This window comes from Coregonus clupeaformis, chromosome 17 (genome assembly GCF_020615455.1).
Source record: "Coregonus clupeaformis isolate EN_2021a chromosome 17, ASM2061545v1, whole genome shotgun sequence".
Classification (NCBI taxonomy): domain Eukaryota; kingdom Metazoa; phylum Chordata; class Actinopteri; order Salmoniformes; family Salmonidae; genus Coregonus; species Coregonus clupeaformis.
In genome coordinates this window covers 45,657,331-45,673,468 of record NC_059208.1, presented here as the reverse complement: position 1 = coordinate 45,673,468, position 16,138 = coordinate 45,657,331, and the positions used below count along the sequence as shown (strand labels likewise).

General features: G+C 45.9%; 1 protein-coding gene across 34 annotated transcripts in view; it reads right to left on the bottom strand.

Annotated features, from left to right (window-relative positions):
- The window catches only part of clasp2 (cytoplasmic linker associated protein 2), a 64,822-nt gene that overhangs the window by 33,792 nt on the left and 14,892 nt on the right, over window positions 1-16,138 (bottom strand). For 30 of the 34 annotated variants that reach the window (XM_041903468.2, XM_041903469.2, XM_041903472.2 and 27 more), the window contains exons 7-8: window positions 14,085-14,155; window positions 2,991-3,128 (exon numbers count right to left, since the gene is read on the bottom strand). In XM_041903468.2, the coding sequence (XP_041759402.2) occupies window positions 2,991-3,128; window positions 14,085-14,155 (209 nt within the window). Of the gene's footprint in view, window positions 1-2,990; window positions 3,129-4,257; window positions 4,445-14,084; window positions 14,156-14,802; window positions 15,128-16,138 lie in introns of those variants that run through there. The other 4 variants (XM_041903500.2, XM_041903504.2, XM_041903503.2 and 1 more) reach the window with 2 other exon arrangements.

Sequence of the window (16,138 nt, the reverse complement as noted above, 5' to 3'; positions counted from 1 at the left end):
TGGGGGGGGGGCTTTACTTGGCTCATCACGCTCTAGCGACTCCTTGTGGCGGGCCTGGCGCCTGCAGGCTGACCTCGGTCGTCTGTTGAACAGTGTTTCCTCCGACACATTAGTGCGGCTGGCTTCCGGGTTAAGCGGACGGGTGTTAAGAAGCGCGGTTTGGCGGGTCATGTTTCGGAGGACACATGACTCTACCTTCACTTCCTGAGCCCGCTGGGGAGTTGCAGCGATGAGACAAGATCGAAATTTGGGAGAAAAATTATTATATAATAAAGAACTGCAACGCTGCTGGGTTTTTCACGCTCAACAGTTTCCTGTGTGTATTAAGAATGGTCCACCACCCAAAGGACATCCAGCCACTTGACACAACTGTGGGAAGCATTGGAGTCAACATGGACCAGCATCCCTGTGGAACGCTTTTGACATCTTGTAGAGTCCATGTCCTGACGAATTGAGGCTGTTCTGAGGGCAAAAGGGGGAGTGCAACTCAATATTAGCAAGGTGTTTTTAATGTTTTGTACACTCAGTTTATAACCTGATTCAACTATACCATTGAAGCGCTACAGTATGCACAGAATATTCCCCCTCTCTCTCCCCTCCTTACGTGCATTAACGGAGTCCCTAATGGACTTTCTGTTAGTAATGGGCCTGTCAATCAAAACTTCCTGAGGGGTGGCACTAAGTAGCAGGCCACGCCCCTTTAGAGGAGTAGGATATGGAGGGTGAATGCAGTGGAAAAGGGAGAAGGAAGAGACAGGATAGATGGCGAGAGGGGAGAGAGAGAAAAGGGGAGGAGATGGAGGATGAATTAATGCAGTGAAAATCCAAGCGGCTAGTTTCCATTTCCGACTGCAGTAGATGGGCAGTTCTGCTACAATACAATCCATACCGTTTTCACAGGCTAGCTGCAACAGGCTAGCTGCAGCGTGGAGATGGCTGCTGGCTGTGCTATGCTATGTGAGTGCCAAAACCAGGGTTTGCTAACTCTGAGAACTATGGTCCTGGAGAGCTACCGGGTAGTGCAGGCTTTTGCTCCAGCCCTGCTCGAACACCTAGCTGCTAGCCTACCCAGCTATGGTGTGTAAAACGGACGCTGGGTGTGCTGGATGATCCTATATCAGCAGATTGTATGTTGCATAGATATACATGTTCCATGGTGTCTCAGAGATACAAGGCTCTGTGGTCTCTGTAATACCACGGCTCTCTGTTCTTTCAGCTCGCTCCATTTCTTTTCCCTCTCTCTCCCCCCCGTTTCTTTTTCTGTTCTCTCCTCTCTCCGATTCTTTTCTCTCTTGGTTTCTTTCTTCTATCTCAGTCTTGTCTCTCTGTGTTCTCTCCTCTCTTCTGTTCTATCCTCTCTATGTGTCTGTGTGAGCGGAGTGCGTGGGTGGAATGTAATATAAATGCTAATTTAGCCACACAGGGAACTAGCCTAGCACGCTAACATGCTAGCAGCACCAGAAGTTACACTAACATGTTCCACATATTCCAGAACCCTCAGTCACACACGTCGCTCATATTTCCTGTTTGTCTCCTGATGTCTGAACCATCTACCTGAATGAACACAGACAGGGTTGCTGTTACAGACAGAGCGCGAGAGGACCAGGGCAGAGTTGCTGTAACATTAGCCTGAACTGTTACAGACATATACCAGATAGATCAGCCCTGGCCTACATCGCACGCCTGGACGTGGGAACGCTGCTACCTTCCTCCCTTACAGAGAGAGAGGAGGAGGAGAGAGGGGAAACATAGAACGCAGACTAGGATGAAAGAGAGAAAACAAACAAACATACACAAAAAAAATTATGCACGCATGACTGTAAGTCGCTTTGGATAAAAGCGTCTGCTAAATGGCATATTATATTATATTAAAACAGAAAATAGAGAGATGGAGTGATCTACAGGGGATATCATCATCGCTATCATAGATGTCATCTCTTTCAAAGGCATAACTAATCAAGCCTGAGAGATCAAGCCTGAGAGATCAAGCCTGATGACTGATGACATATAGAACTTCCTGTGACGCAGCAATAATATAAAAGACATAGAACTTATCGAGCACAGATAAAAACAGCAAAGATCAGTGAGGATAGAGGAAAAGCTCCTGTGAAGAAGCCAGAAAATCTCCCCTCCCTCTGTCAGTCTGTTCGGCTTACTCATCTAACCGACCTGCTTAGAAAGCTAGTTCATCTCTCTCCGTCTGCATCATTGTTTATCTGACCATTATAAACTGGGTGGTTTGAGCCCTGAATGCTGATTGGCTGACAGCCGTTGTATATCAGACCGTATACCACAGGTATGACAAAACATTTATTTTTACTGCTTTAATTACTTTGGTAACCAGTTTATAATAGTAATAAGGCACCTCAGGGGTTTGTGGTATATGGCCAATATACCACGGCTAAGGGCTGTGTCCAGGCACTCAGTGTTGCATTGTGCATAAAAAACAGCCCTTAGTCGTGGTATATTGGTCATATACCACACCCCCTCTGGCCTTATTGCTTAATTAGCCAGCCCAACTCAATGGCCTTGTGGTTAGTGTCCGCCCTGAGATCAGAAGGTTAGGAGTTCCATCCGGCTGATTCATACCAAAGACTATAAAAATGAGACCCGATGAGTCTCTGCTTGGCACTCAGCATTAAGGAGATAGATTGCGGGTAAAGCCTTGTGATAGACTAGCCTAGCGTCCTGTCCAGGGGGTGTACTTGTACACCCCCTGGCCCCTGCTCCTATATGAGCCAAGGCTCGTGCAAGGCTACTTACCCAGCCCATGAGAAAGGGATATAATGTGATTAATAACAGCAGTCGCGTTTTGGCCATCAAGACAATGACACTAATGATATGAAATCAATCGAAGGAACTTTATTTGCAAATGTGTCTTTTTTATTAAAGTGTGATTACTCCTGGGTCACACAACGCCCAATGAATTATCAATATATCCTAAGAGGTGAGCAGGCCAGATTGGTCTTGAATAGGAGCTCGACTCTTACCGCCGATCTTGGATCCTGTAGCGCTGGGTCTGCGTGCAGTAGAAGACTCCGCCGGCTTTTTGGGGATTTTGGGGACTTTGAAGGCAGCCTGAGCACGGTTCCCATCCGTACTGTCCGCATCATCCTCAAAACTATGGTCTGAGAGAGAGAGAGAGAGAGAGAGAGAGAGAGAGAGAGAGAGAGAGAGAGAGAGAGAGAGAGAGAGAGAGAGAGAGAGAGAGAGAGAGAAAGAGAGAGAGAGAGAGAGAGAGAGAGAGAGAGAGAGAGAGAGAGAGAGAGAGAGAGAGAGAGAGAGAGAGAGAGAGAGAGAGGAGAGAGAGAGAGAGAGAGAGAGAGAGAGAGAGAGAGAGAGAGAGAGAGAGAGAGAGAGAGAGAGAGAGAGAGAGAGAGAGAGAAAAGAGAGAGAGAGAGAGAGAGAGAGAGAGAGAGAGAGAGAGAGAGAGAGAGAGAGAGAGAGAGAGAGAGAGAGAGAGAGAGAGAGAGAGAGAGAGAGAATAATTCATAATACTGTAGTAACATTGTTATTAACATCGTTATCATACATATCTTTGACATTTTTATTATTTCACCCTTCTGTCATTAAAGTAGTTAGAGAAAAGAGAGAAGAGGAGGAGAGGTCTTCGCTGACGAAAAGAGCAAGGTCAGCGCTGATCAGGTGATCAATAGTAACGACAGACACAAAAAGAGGCCACTGGCTGCAGGGAAAGCAGCTAATGCAGGCAATCTCTCTCCAACACACACACTGACCGCCTACACAACAATCACTAACAGAAAATGCCTTCTAGCTGATAGACCCTGAGATCATGATGGCATACAACAGATAAATTCACACCAAAACACACTGCACACACACACCAGCAATCCACAGCATGGGAAATACACCTCCATCTGCCTCAAAGCATGCATCAACCTGTGTATTATTAGAGCCACCCCACCCCCCCAACACACACCTCCAGCCGCACGGCAGAGATGAAAGCGCTGGCAGAGAAACGCAGACACACACAGTTGCTTTGACAACCACCGCACAGCGCTGAGAAATGCGCCAAAGCCACCACCCTACACCCCAACATACAGACGCACACAATATCACAAAGACGGACACATATACACACAATCACATCAACAGACTACATGCAGATTATGCACACACCAACAAACACAACCAACCCAGCCCTTATTCACACAAAGATACACCAGCTAAAACCAGCTCTAATTTATACTCCTGCAGAAACACACACACACACGGTGGGCCCAGCCCTGCACTCACAGTCACAGATGCGTTTGCAGATGAGGCGCCTCATGCCTCCAGGAGGGCGTGGTTTTGGGGCGCCCCCCTCTTCTCAGACCCGTACCCCAACACACACAACCCTCAAAACGGGGCTAGACACACACACACACACACACCTTACTGCCACCCGAAAAACCCTCCACCCATACCACTGCCGGCATTTTCTCTGTCCTACCTCTCTCATTCGCTCGATCTCTCTTCTCCCCTCCTTCCCTCCACGGCCAGGCAGCCAATCAGTGCAGAGATGACATCATGGTGAAGCAGCCAGTGCGGAGGAAGGAGAGTGTGTGTGTGTGCGCGTGCGTGACGCCCCCAGAATATTAACATGGTTTCTCTAGCCTCCCTCACAGCAGCTAAGTTCATTACCATCGACACACACACCCAAACACACCGCGGCATTGACAGCTTAACACACATTCTACAGTGTCTTATCATATTTCACATATTCTGATATCCATAGAACACACACACATACAGATAGAGAGAGAACAAAGGCTGAGTGGGCCGTGGTGGCTGTGGAGGTGTAGAGATGGACAGATCAGGGGGAGAGGAAGGCAGAGGGGAGGAGTGGGGAGGATGGGGGGACCACATCCCTCCAGCTGAGACCTGCTCTTTGAGTGTGTGCAGAGATGCTCCACACACACACACACACACACACACCTCAATCACAGTTCCATTTCAGGTCGGAGTGTGTTAGGGTGTTGGGGTCAGAGGTCAGGGTTCAGTAACCTAACACTTAATGAGAGAAGCTGCAGAGACACTGCAACAACCCTTATTACACCCCTTTGACAACTATATTAACCCTTTTCTATAACCCTTTCTTTAAAAAAGTATTAATCTCCAAAATTGTTTGAGTAATGGATTCTGGATGAAATATCCCAGCCAGGAGTCCTTGTAAATAAATCAGCTATTGAATTTAGAGTGCTATCCTTTTGATTTTCTACGTAAGTGGTTACAACCAGTCAACTGGTGTTTAATGAGTAGATTGGGGGACAGACTCGAAGTTAATACATCACATTAAGTTTCTGCCTGATGTATTGCAAAAGGAAATAGCAAAATGGCATTAGACTGGGAAAGATGGGTTGATCTGTGGACATCGGAGGGTTGGAGTTAAAATCAGAATGAATGGTGGATTGGCCGCTGTGGTTGAAAATCCAATTAGGAATGTATAAATATTTAATTACAGGTACCATAGATGTGAGCGAAATATCTGTAAGAAGAAGTATTGTTGTCCATTAGTTTACTCCAATTAGTGTAGGGATGGTAGGGTGGGGGGGGAAGTACAGAGAAAAAAATTAAAATAAAGAACTAAATAAGGGGGATTAGAAATTATGCAAACAATTACAGTGATACAACCTACAATATCAAAGCTGATCTACTCCCCCAATTGTTTTTGGTAGATTCAAATAAATCTGCCTGAGTAGTGCTTTACCAGTGACACAAACATGATCATATTAAGCTTTTGTCCAGTCAGCCCCCTTAGGAGGGCGAATCTCTGTCAAGGACGGAGCAAAGACGAGAGGGAGAGATGGGGAAAGGGTGCGAGATGGAGAGGAGAGAGAAAGATTCGTAGAGAGTGAGAAAATGGAGGAATAGAGAGAAAGGGAGGGATAGAGAAGAGATAGAGAGAAAAATAAAAGAGGGAGGGATCATTCATGGTGAGCAGACTGTTCAGGCTGTTGCCATGACAACCTGGAGAGACGTATCCTCAGGGGAGAAGAGCAGTGAGACACAACCATCACTAACAATGCGTAGGGCTCTGTAAAGCTCTGTATTGACATGATTGGGTGACGGTAGGTGGGGGCGGGAGGTCCTGTATAAACACCAACTCACTTCCTTGACAACTTCCTTCACAACAGCTCTGCTCAACAGCTACGTGAAGCACAAGAAGTGTGAATACCCTGTGCAGACTTCGGATTGACCATACAGCGCCTTTAACCAATTTTGTTTTTGAAAACACAAAGACAGAAATTAGGGGATTTTCTCGTGTGAATCAGCTATTATGAGAGTTTCGGCTGGCTATCGTCCAATTTAACAGCTTTAATCAAGGCGTGAACTGTGACCAATGTCAAGGTGAACCGAGGACCAAACGAACCCGCCACGGTTGTTGCCTCTACCTGTTGGAGGTGGAGTTCCAGAGCTCACAGGTGTGCCTGGCATGGAATGTGACTCCATCATCTCGCCCTCTTCAACGCGTGACTATCCGCAAATGTGGCCTAGCACTCCACCAATGCGGCCTGGCTCTGGAGAGAATAAATCTATTGCTAGTCTTTACGGTTTGCTGCACATTTTTACATTGTATTCCATTTCCAGTGAGACTACTCAAGCCATCGACTCACTGATGTGAGATGATGATGAGCGATCGGCAAAGGCCATCAGGAATCTGCTGGCATCACGGCACAACATCGCTCTAATCACAGTCAGAAGACAGTTGAAGAAACTTGAGTGGATTTATTCTATTTTATTCTGTTATAATTTATCTGTGCTTAGTAGCCGAGGCTATTTAGCAGACATCACTCTCGTATATTCTGTCAACACACAAACGGTATATTTTACAGTAAGAATATCATGGAATATAACAGAACATTTCCGTTTCTCTTACAATAAAAATATTACAGTGTAACAACAGTTAAAGGCGCTGCATGGTCAATCTGACGTCTGCATTGGCCGTGCAGCATTTACGGTGATACAGTCTCTGCAGAAGTCAGGGCATTCATACTTATTGCGCTTCGTGGAGCAGCAGCAGAGCTGTTGTGAAGGAAGTTGTCAAGGAACTGAGTTTGTGTTTATACAGGACCTTCCGCCCTCACCTACAATCAACCAATCATGTCAATGCGGAGCTATACGGAGCCCTCCACATTGTTAAAAAATTTGGGATGCGTACAGCGATGCGGTACGGAGATCAATTTAGCCTCTGCATGCCTCCGGAGGCTCCGCAATTGCGTCACACCCTCCATACGGAGCCTCCTACCACAGTTTTCAGATCAAGCATGAATTGGCTTTTATGGTACATAATAGGCTACAGTCCAGTTACAGCTTCTTCTGACAAAGTATGTATTTTTTCAGGTGTGGTTGTGCATGCGGGACAGAGGAAGAGCAATTCTTACACTAATGCTCTAAATTCAATCCCCCTCTTCTTCTTCATCCTCATCATTCAGTTCATTCAAATTCAATCGTGAATTATCAGCACAACTATCAGTTTCTATCTGGTTATATCGTCCGTTCATTGATGTCACTCATTCAGTGAGGAGAGAGAGGCACATTAGCGTCTGGGTACCAACAATTTACACCGAATCCAAAAGCATAATCAGCGTTCTAACTCCCCCTTGCGGTGGTCTGGTGCAATGACCCAGTGACGCAAGGTACTATACCACAACGTGCTGTGGTATAACCTTTCAACTTTTAATTGAGGAACCACTGCACACGTGGGTCTGTCTATCTATTAGTGCTTTCTCCATCCTCTCTGGGTAGATTTCGAGTCACGCTACAGTAGCTATGGTGGAATCTCCCTCTAGCATGCTTACACCAATCCAATGCTTTTAAAGTGAGGGGATGGGCAGACTTCAGAGAATCAGCTCTGGGCAGAGAGGAATGGGAATAGTGGTTTGGCGTCAATATGTAAACCTTAAAAGACATGGTCCGATACTTTGGCGACTAAGTAAGTATTTTTTTAAACCTCCCGCTTTGGGCTGGATGTGTCAATGTGTATTTCATTCATGCATAATCTATGAGCAGAATTATTATCTTAACTCAATTAGCCATGAAATCCCTAGTTTGAAAGTGAGACTGTTTTTCTTGAAGCTGTGCCACACCATTTTCCCTACATTTCCCCCCCACGTGGGCCAGCCCCCTAGCAATTTGAGTACTAGCCAATGAGCTTCCTCCCCTCGCATTTGAGTGACAGCTAGAAGAGGCCCAGCGTTATCCAATGAGGTTGCAGGGCAGGCCCAATGGCTCAGTGGACACAGCAGAGAGAGCGAGCAATGACGTGATACACATACACTAAATGGCCAGAAGTATGTGGACACCCCTTCAAATGAGTGAATTCAGCTATTTCAGCCACACCCGTTGCTGACAGGTGTATAAAATCAAGGACACCGCCATGCAATCTCCATAGACAAACAGTGGCAGTAGAATGGTCTTACTGAAGAGCTCAGTGACTTTCAACGTGGCACCGTCGTAGGATGCCACCTTTCCAACAAGTCAGTTCATCAAATTTCTGCCCTGCTAGAGCTGCCCCGGTCAACTGTAAGTGCTGTTATTGTGAAGTGGAAACTTCTAGGAGCAACAACGGCTCAGCCACGAAGTGGTAGGCCACAAAAGCTCACAGAATGGGACCGCCGAGTGCTGATGTGCCTGTCCTCGGTTGCAACACTCACTACCGAGTTCCAAACTGCCTCTGGAAGCAACGTCAGCACAATAACTTTTTGTCGGGAGCTTCATGAAATGGGTTTCCATGGCCGAGCAGCCGCACACAAGCCTAAGATCACCATACGCAATGCCAAGCGTCGGCTGGAGTGGTGTAAAGCTCGCTGCCATTGGACACTGGAGCAGTGGAAACGCGTTCTCTGGAGTGATTAATCATGTTTTACCATATATCAGTCCGAAGGACGAATCTGGGTTTGGCGGATGCCAGGAGAACACTACCTGCCCGAATGCATTGTGCCAACTGTAAAGTTTGGTGGAGGAGGAATAATGGTCTGGGGCTGTTTTTCATGGTTCGGGCTAGGCCCCTTAGTTCCAGTGAAGGGAAATATTAACGCTACAGCATAGAATTACATTCTAGACGATTCTGTGCTTCCAATTTTGTGGCAACAGTTTGGGGAAGGCCTTTCCTGTTTCAACATGACAATGCCCCCGTGCACAAAGCGAGGTCCATGCAGAAGTGGTTTGTCGAGATCGGTGTGGAAGAACTTGACTGGTTTATCTGAACATAGGTGACGTAGTATGCAATTTCAGGGGACCACTTTTGGCTCGGGAGTGCTACTTTCAGAACTACTGGCTAAAAAGTATACAAAAGTACCGGAGAATCTCTTTAATGTGAGAAATCGAGGATGTGAGGTCAGTAGGCTACATCAGAATTAATCACATCTCTGTCACATCAACAAAACCACCCATAGCACGCAACATGTGGGCGCACACGCACGCACACTCCACTGACGCACACTCCACTGTGCACTGAGGAGTGTTGCCATGGATACGGCTGTAAGGTATGCCCTCCATTTCAGAGTCAAATAGACAGAAGGAAAGACAGGCAGAAAAAGAAAGAGGCCAAGAGACAGAAAAGTAGAGAATGAAATGACAAAAAGGATGATATAGAGCAGAGGTGGGAAAACTACGACCAACAGGCCGCATCCAGCCCGCGAAATAAAAAAATAAAAAAAAAACACTCCAGGCCACAATTGAACATCTACAACTTCATAAGAAGTATGTAGAAATGATCATTTTGACCTATATATTTTCAAGTAACTGACCCTTTTCTGGCATGCAAATTAATTTAGACGAGGCAAAACCTTTGCCCACCCCTGATATACACTGAGTGTAAAAAACATTAGGAACACCATCCTAATATTGAGTTGCACCCCCTTTTACCCTCAGAACAGCCTGAATTCGTCGGCGCATGGACTACAAGATGTCGAAAGCATTCCACAGGGATGCTGGCCCATGTTGATTCCAATACTTCCCACAGTTGTGTCAAGTTGGCTGGATGTCCTTCGGGTGGTGGACCATTCTTGATACACACAGGAAACTGTTAAGCGTGAAAACCCCAGCAGCGTTGCAGTTTACATTTTAGTCATTTAGCAGCCGCTCTTATCCAGAGCAACTTATAGTAGAGTGGATACATTTTTCGTAATTGTCCTCCGTGGGAATCGAACCCACAACCCTGGCATTGCAAGTGCCATGCTCTACCAACTGAGGCAACTGACACTCAAACCGGTGCGCCTGGCACCTACTACCATACCCCGTTAAAATATTTTGTCTTGCCCATTCACCCTCTGAATGGTACACATACACAATCCATGTCTCAAAAAAAGTATTCTTTAACCTGTCTCCCCTTCATCTACACTGACTGAAGTGGATTTAACAGGTGACATCAATAAGGGATCATAGCTTTCACCTGGATTCACCTGGTCAGTCTATGTCATGGAAAGAGCAGGTGTTCCTAATGTTTTGTATACTCAGTGTAGAATGTGACTGAGGTGATATGCTCAGTTATAATCCACCTATCTACTGGCTGCTCAGGCAGAACTAAAACCATTTTAAGAGAAAACCTACACACACTCCCCAGTCCCCAATCCGAAAAAACATTTGGGTTTCAGATCCACAAACCAAACACGCGCTATCCAATCCCCAATACATGTGAGAATTATCCCAGAGTTATTCCAATGCAGGGTAGAGGCGGAAACATAATCCACATTCTGAGAACGTCACACACACAGCCAAAAAATACATCCATAACAAAACCACCCAGCAAGCAAAACAAATTTGGTGGAGCACTGTAAATATTTTTTTAAACAATAACTACATGCGAGCACACACACACACTTTCTATCCTCGTGGGGACCTAAAATGTATTTCATTTCAAAATCTTATTTTCACTAACCCCTAACCCGTAACTCTAACCCAAACCCTAAAGCTTAAAATAGCCTTTGTCCTCATGGGGATGTGGGAAATGTAGTCACGAGGGAGAATTTTCCTTGTTTTACTATCCTTATGTACCTAAAATCCTTGCGCGTGTGGGGGATTTTAGGTACACACTAGAATAGAAGAACAAGACCACACACACGCATCTCACAGACACAGATACACACAAAACACAGGCATTTTTACAATGCGCTGCAAAAATGTGTTTGTGTCCACAGGGGGCAGCACTAGCCTTTATCTGTGAAACAACAAAAACAAGAAGACTCTTGGAAGGAAGACTCATGTGACTCATATTTGTCCTATTTCACTCATGTACTAATTGTATTAATACACACTTGTGAATTGGAAATGTGTTTTTCATATCCAACTCTCCCTGAGACACCCTCGGAGAGTGGGGTCACGGCCAGGCTCAGCCATCAACGGATACCCTGGAGGGTTAAGTGCCTTGCTCAAGGGCACAGACAGATTTTTCACTATGTTGGCTCGGGGATTCGAACTAGCGACCTTTCGTTTACTTGCCCAACACTCTAACCGCTAGGCTATGTGCCGTGTGTGTTTACTGTGCCCGTGTGTGTGTCAGGTAGACTAGCGGTTAAGAGCGTTGGGGCAGTAACCGAAAGGCCGCTGGTTTGAATCCCAGAGCCGACTAAGTAAAACAATAAAAAATAAGGTTGATATGCCCTTGAGCAAGGCACTTAACCCTAACTGCTCCAATAAGTCACTCAGGATAAGAGCATCTGCTAAGTGACTAAAATGTCAAATGTAAATGTGTTTAGTGTGTGTGTGTTGTGATGAATCATTACATCCCGTCTAAGGCAGAGGAACAGCTAATGATGTCATGACTGTTCTGAGTGGAATCTATAACATTAGCTAGCTAGGAACAGGATTAGTACATAGAGGCCCTTCTGTACCGAAAATCACGTGTGTGTGTATGGTAATCTGTTCTAAGCTGCAGAAGCACACGTTATAAACAGCAGAATAAGTTCCTTATTGTCAGGCCCATGTGACACAGATCCAATCCACACAAGCCATCTGTCTAAACACATGCCAACACAGTTACACATATGAACAGCCAATACATAGTATGTGACGAGGATATAAACAAATACCCAAAGTGGAGTCGGACATGCCTTGATAGCAATACTGCCGTAAAATGCCATAACAGTATGTTTAAATACAGTACTATGATGAAGGATGATTCTCCTTGGATGTCTTCGTTTTGGAGATGGACGCAATACGATGGAAATCTGTGAGACTAGGAGACAAGGAGATGAGGAGAGGAGACAAGGGTATGAAACAAGGAGACGAGGAGAGGAAACAAAGATACAATGATATGAAACAAGGAGTAGAGGAGAGGAAACAAGCAAATTGAACAAGTAGATGAAACAAGGAGACAAGGTGATGGAACAAGGAGATGGGGAGAGGAAACAAGGAGATGGGGAGCACAGACACTGAACCGTTTCATTTCCAGGTCAAGAAGAGGGATAGACTATAATAATAAAATGGCAGCATAACCGTGGAGATGGGCTACCCTGGAAACAGGGTCATGCTATTCTCTGCAGAGACGGAGGCATTGAGGCAGAATGAGCTTGTCTGTGTGTGTGTCACTGTCAACAATGCACCACTAAGCAGCTGATGGAGCTACTGAGGGTCAGTTTGCAGTGCACTCAATTCCTCTGGGCTACTAGGACTACTGCGTAGTGCGTGTGTTCTTACATTTGAGTGAGGCACAGATAAACTCTCATAAAAGGGACAGAGAGAGAAGCCAGCAGCAGTGACACGCATTACCTTCTCTCTCTCACACACACCTACCTTAAAATGTGAGTTTCAGTCCCAAAGTCTAACAGTCTTAAATAAAGCCTCTCTCTCACCTACACACACCTGACCTACAAACTAATACAGAGAGAGAGTTGGGAGAGAAGAGGGAGTAGGGAGAGAGAATGAGAGAGTAGAGAGGGAGAAAGCGAGAGAGAAAGAGCTAAAACAGAAAAACAACTCATACATTCTAAACACTCATACAAGAACTCAATCCCACTCACATACACTCAAACTATCCCCAGACAAACAGACATTTTAAGGAACTCAGAGGAACTCCCTAAGCTGATTTCACTCCAGAGCCAAAGATTACACACACACACACACACACTCACCATATCCCTCATCCCCTCTCTGTCATAATTAATTAGGGAAAAGCAGTGACAGGCACAGCTCTGAGGCCCTGGCTTGTACAACTGCAGATCTCTCTCCCTCTCTTTCCCCCTTCCTTCCTTCCCTCCCTCCCTCTCTCTCTCTCTCGCTCTCTCTGGCTCCCCCTTTGCCTCCCAGCAACAGCTGTGTTGATCCTTCAGAATAAAAGCTCCACAGTCAGTTTGTGTGTATGTGTGTTTGTGTGTCCTCTTTGTCCCTGACAATGCAGTCTGGCTGCCTCTTGCTTTTGTTCTAAATGTGTGTGTTGTGTTTGGCTGATGGTGTGTGTTCTGTCCTCCGGTTGGAGCTTTGGGTTTACTGTTTGGGGGGAAAACAGAGTCTGGTTACTCAAGTTCCCCTCCTCCACATCAGAATGGGACAGAATGAGAGCTACGTCTGACCTTCCAGTGTCTCTGCAGGTAGACTAGGAGCCCAAAGCTCACTGCCCTCTCTGAACTGAAACCCCTGGGAGTGCAGGGGTTGAACCCAACCACCCCATACTGCCACTGGAGACGGTATCATAGCAACCTTACACCCCCACCCCCCACCATTCCTTAACCCCTTCTGTGATCCCCTAAGGATAAAAGTACCTCAACAGACTGCGTGTAAAGAGACTGACTAAGGAACAGACAAATTACAATACAACGAATACAATACAAACTGTAGACAACTGAAAACTTTACATCCAAACTACAACTCCACAAAAATACAACCAACATTCCAACTGCCAGATAACAGCAGCAGTTCTGGTGTTGCTGGGCAGGGATTTGATCCAACCAGACATCAGATATCTGAAGTCTGGAGATGGAAACTCCTGAGAGATTAAACTGGTAATCCTATTGCACCCTCTGACAGACTTTCTAGACACACACGCACACAGCCACCGCTACAAGACCAGCCAGACCACAGCACTAGAGGGACAAACAGCAGAAAGACAAAAAGCGAAGATGAAAATGAGGGATGGAGGGACTCACCGTGACTGGGGCTGAGCGCCATGTTCCCAGAATTCAACGCTTCATCAAAACGCCCGTATATTGTCTGTAACCTGGAGACAAGAGACGGGAAAAGGTCGTCAGAATACACACACCAGCACACAGACACACACCAACATGAGTAATCTGGATAGCATGACAGGAGAGAGAATACAGCAACACGTGTTGTCTGAAGGTGGGTGTGTCTCACATGCTACTAACATGACTCTCACAAGCAAAAGTGAAGCATCAACATCTGAACCTACCTCTGACCCTAACTCACAAACACACTGAAATTTCTATTATTACTGTGGGAAAACATCCTTCCCTGCTCTACTTCTATTGAGGACATTATTAGTGACAGCATGATGATCATCCAGACATCTTCTCATTGATATTAATGAGAGTATTTGGGTAGGAACAGAAGACTGTGTTCTGAGCTTCAGGCTGAGCGTCACTGCCTCAATAACACAGCACAGCAAGAATTCTAACAAAGTCTGCGACATCACAAACACACAGACAGACGGTCTGTAACATCTCCTACACAGTCTGTTCACGTCAGCTACGACATAACACATACCGGTATGTCTGTTTGCAACAAAACACACACACATTATTACTTACACACACACACACACACACACACACACAATGTCAAAGGATAAGGTTGAGATTAATAACGATAAGACCAGAGCAAAAGTGTGTGTGTATATATACACACCGTCCACCTAGCAGTCAAACCCCCAGACAGCTTAGCTCTCCTGATTACTGACAATTAGCGATAGGCTCCTCAGCTACGTAGCATTTACACACCGCTCAACAATTAGCCAACATTAGCATTTCCATATTGATTTACGCTCCGAATTAGCATAGCGTAGTGTAGTCTAGCCGTTATCCAAATTAGCGTAGCGATATCATTTCCATATGGGATGATTAATGGGTCGGCGTGTTGCTACATAGCGTAGCGGTAGCTCCTATGCTACTGTCACGCTGGAGTCCTCTGCTCTTTGTATCCAACATGGTGCAGTGGCTCAGAGACAGGAGGGAGTGAGGGAGCAAATGAAAGAGGGAGGGGGCAAGAGAGGTAGGGAGGAGGAACGGGAAGAAAGAAACAGCAGGAGACAAATGCATATTACGCGGCACGCGACAAAGCACCACCCATCATCTCTCAGACACATACACCATCTCAGTGAAAGGCTTTGTGTGTGTGTGTGTTTTGTATGACATGGAGCGACAGTGTATAACGGAGCAGGGCAGTGTTTGTGTGACAGTGCGGATATGCTGTTCCCCTTCACATAACCTCCCCGACAGAACACACACACACACCAGACAGATTTCAGAGGGGGAGGGGCGTTGGCACTGCCAGCACAGGGAGAGAAAAGATGCCCCTCCCCCTCTCTTTCTTTCTCCCTCTCTCCCTCTACTTCTCATCACATTTACTCCCAGTCCTTTCGTTTACTAAGAATCTGTCACATTTATCATAGATATCCCTTCGTCTTATCCTCGGCTAAAACACACATATGTAAAGACTTCTTTCTTTCTCTCTCACCCTTTACCCAATCCTTTCTCTTTCTCAAAATCATTCCCTTTCCACCTCTCTTTTTCTCATCCTCCTCTCTCCCTTCTCTCTCTTTGTCCATCTCCCTTCTTTCTTCTCCCACTCCCCCTTCTCTTTCACCTTTTCCTGATATGTGATCTGGTCATCTAGGCCTCAGGCTGCACACACATTCCAGTAAAACACATACACTCACACACTCACTTCTCTAAAACAGGCCTAAGCAGACACAGCGCTCACAGAATAGAATGTTCTCTCCCAGACAGTGTTTGTCTGTATCAGTTAACATCACAACATGTGACAGACAACACACACGCTATTTATTCTTATAGGCGAGAGACAGAAAGAGAGAGAGATAGAAAGGGAGAAAGAGAGAGAGGAGACTGTGCTCAGAATGACAACACTCTAGACTCCTTATTACGGTAACCACGGTGACCAAAGTCACTCAATGGAGCTCTTAAGAGACGGCACACACTCCTCCCCCTCTCTTCCTCTCTGTATT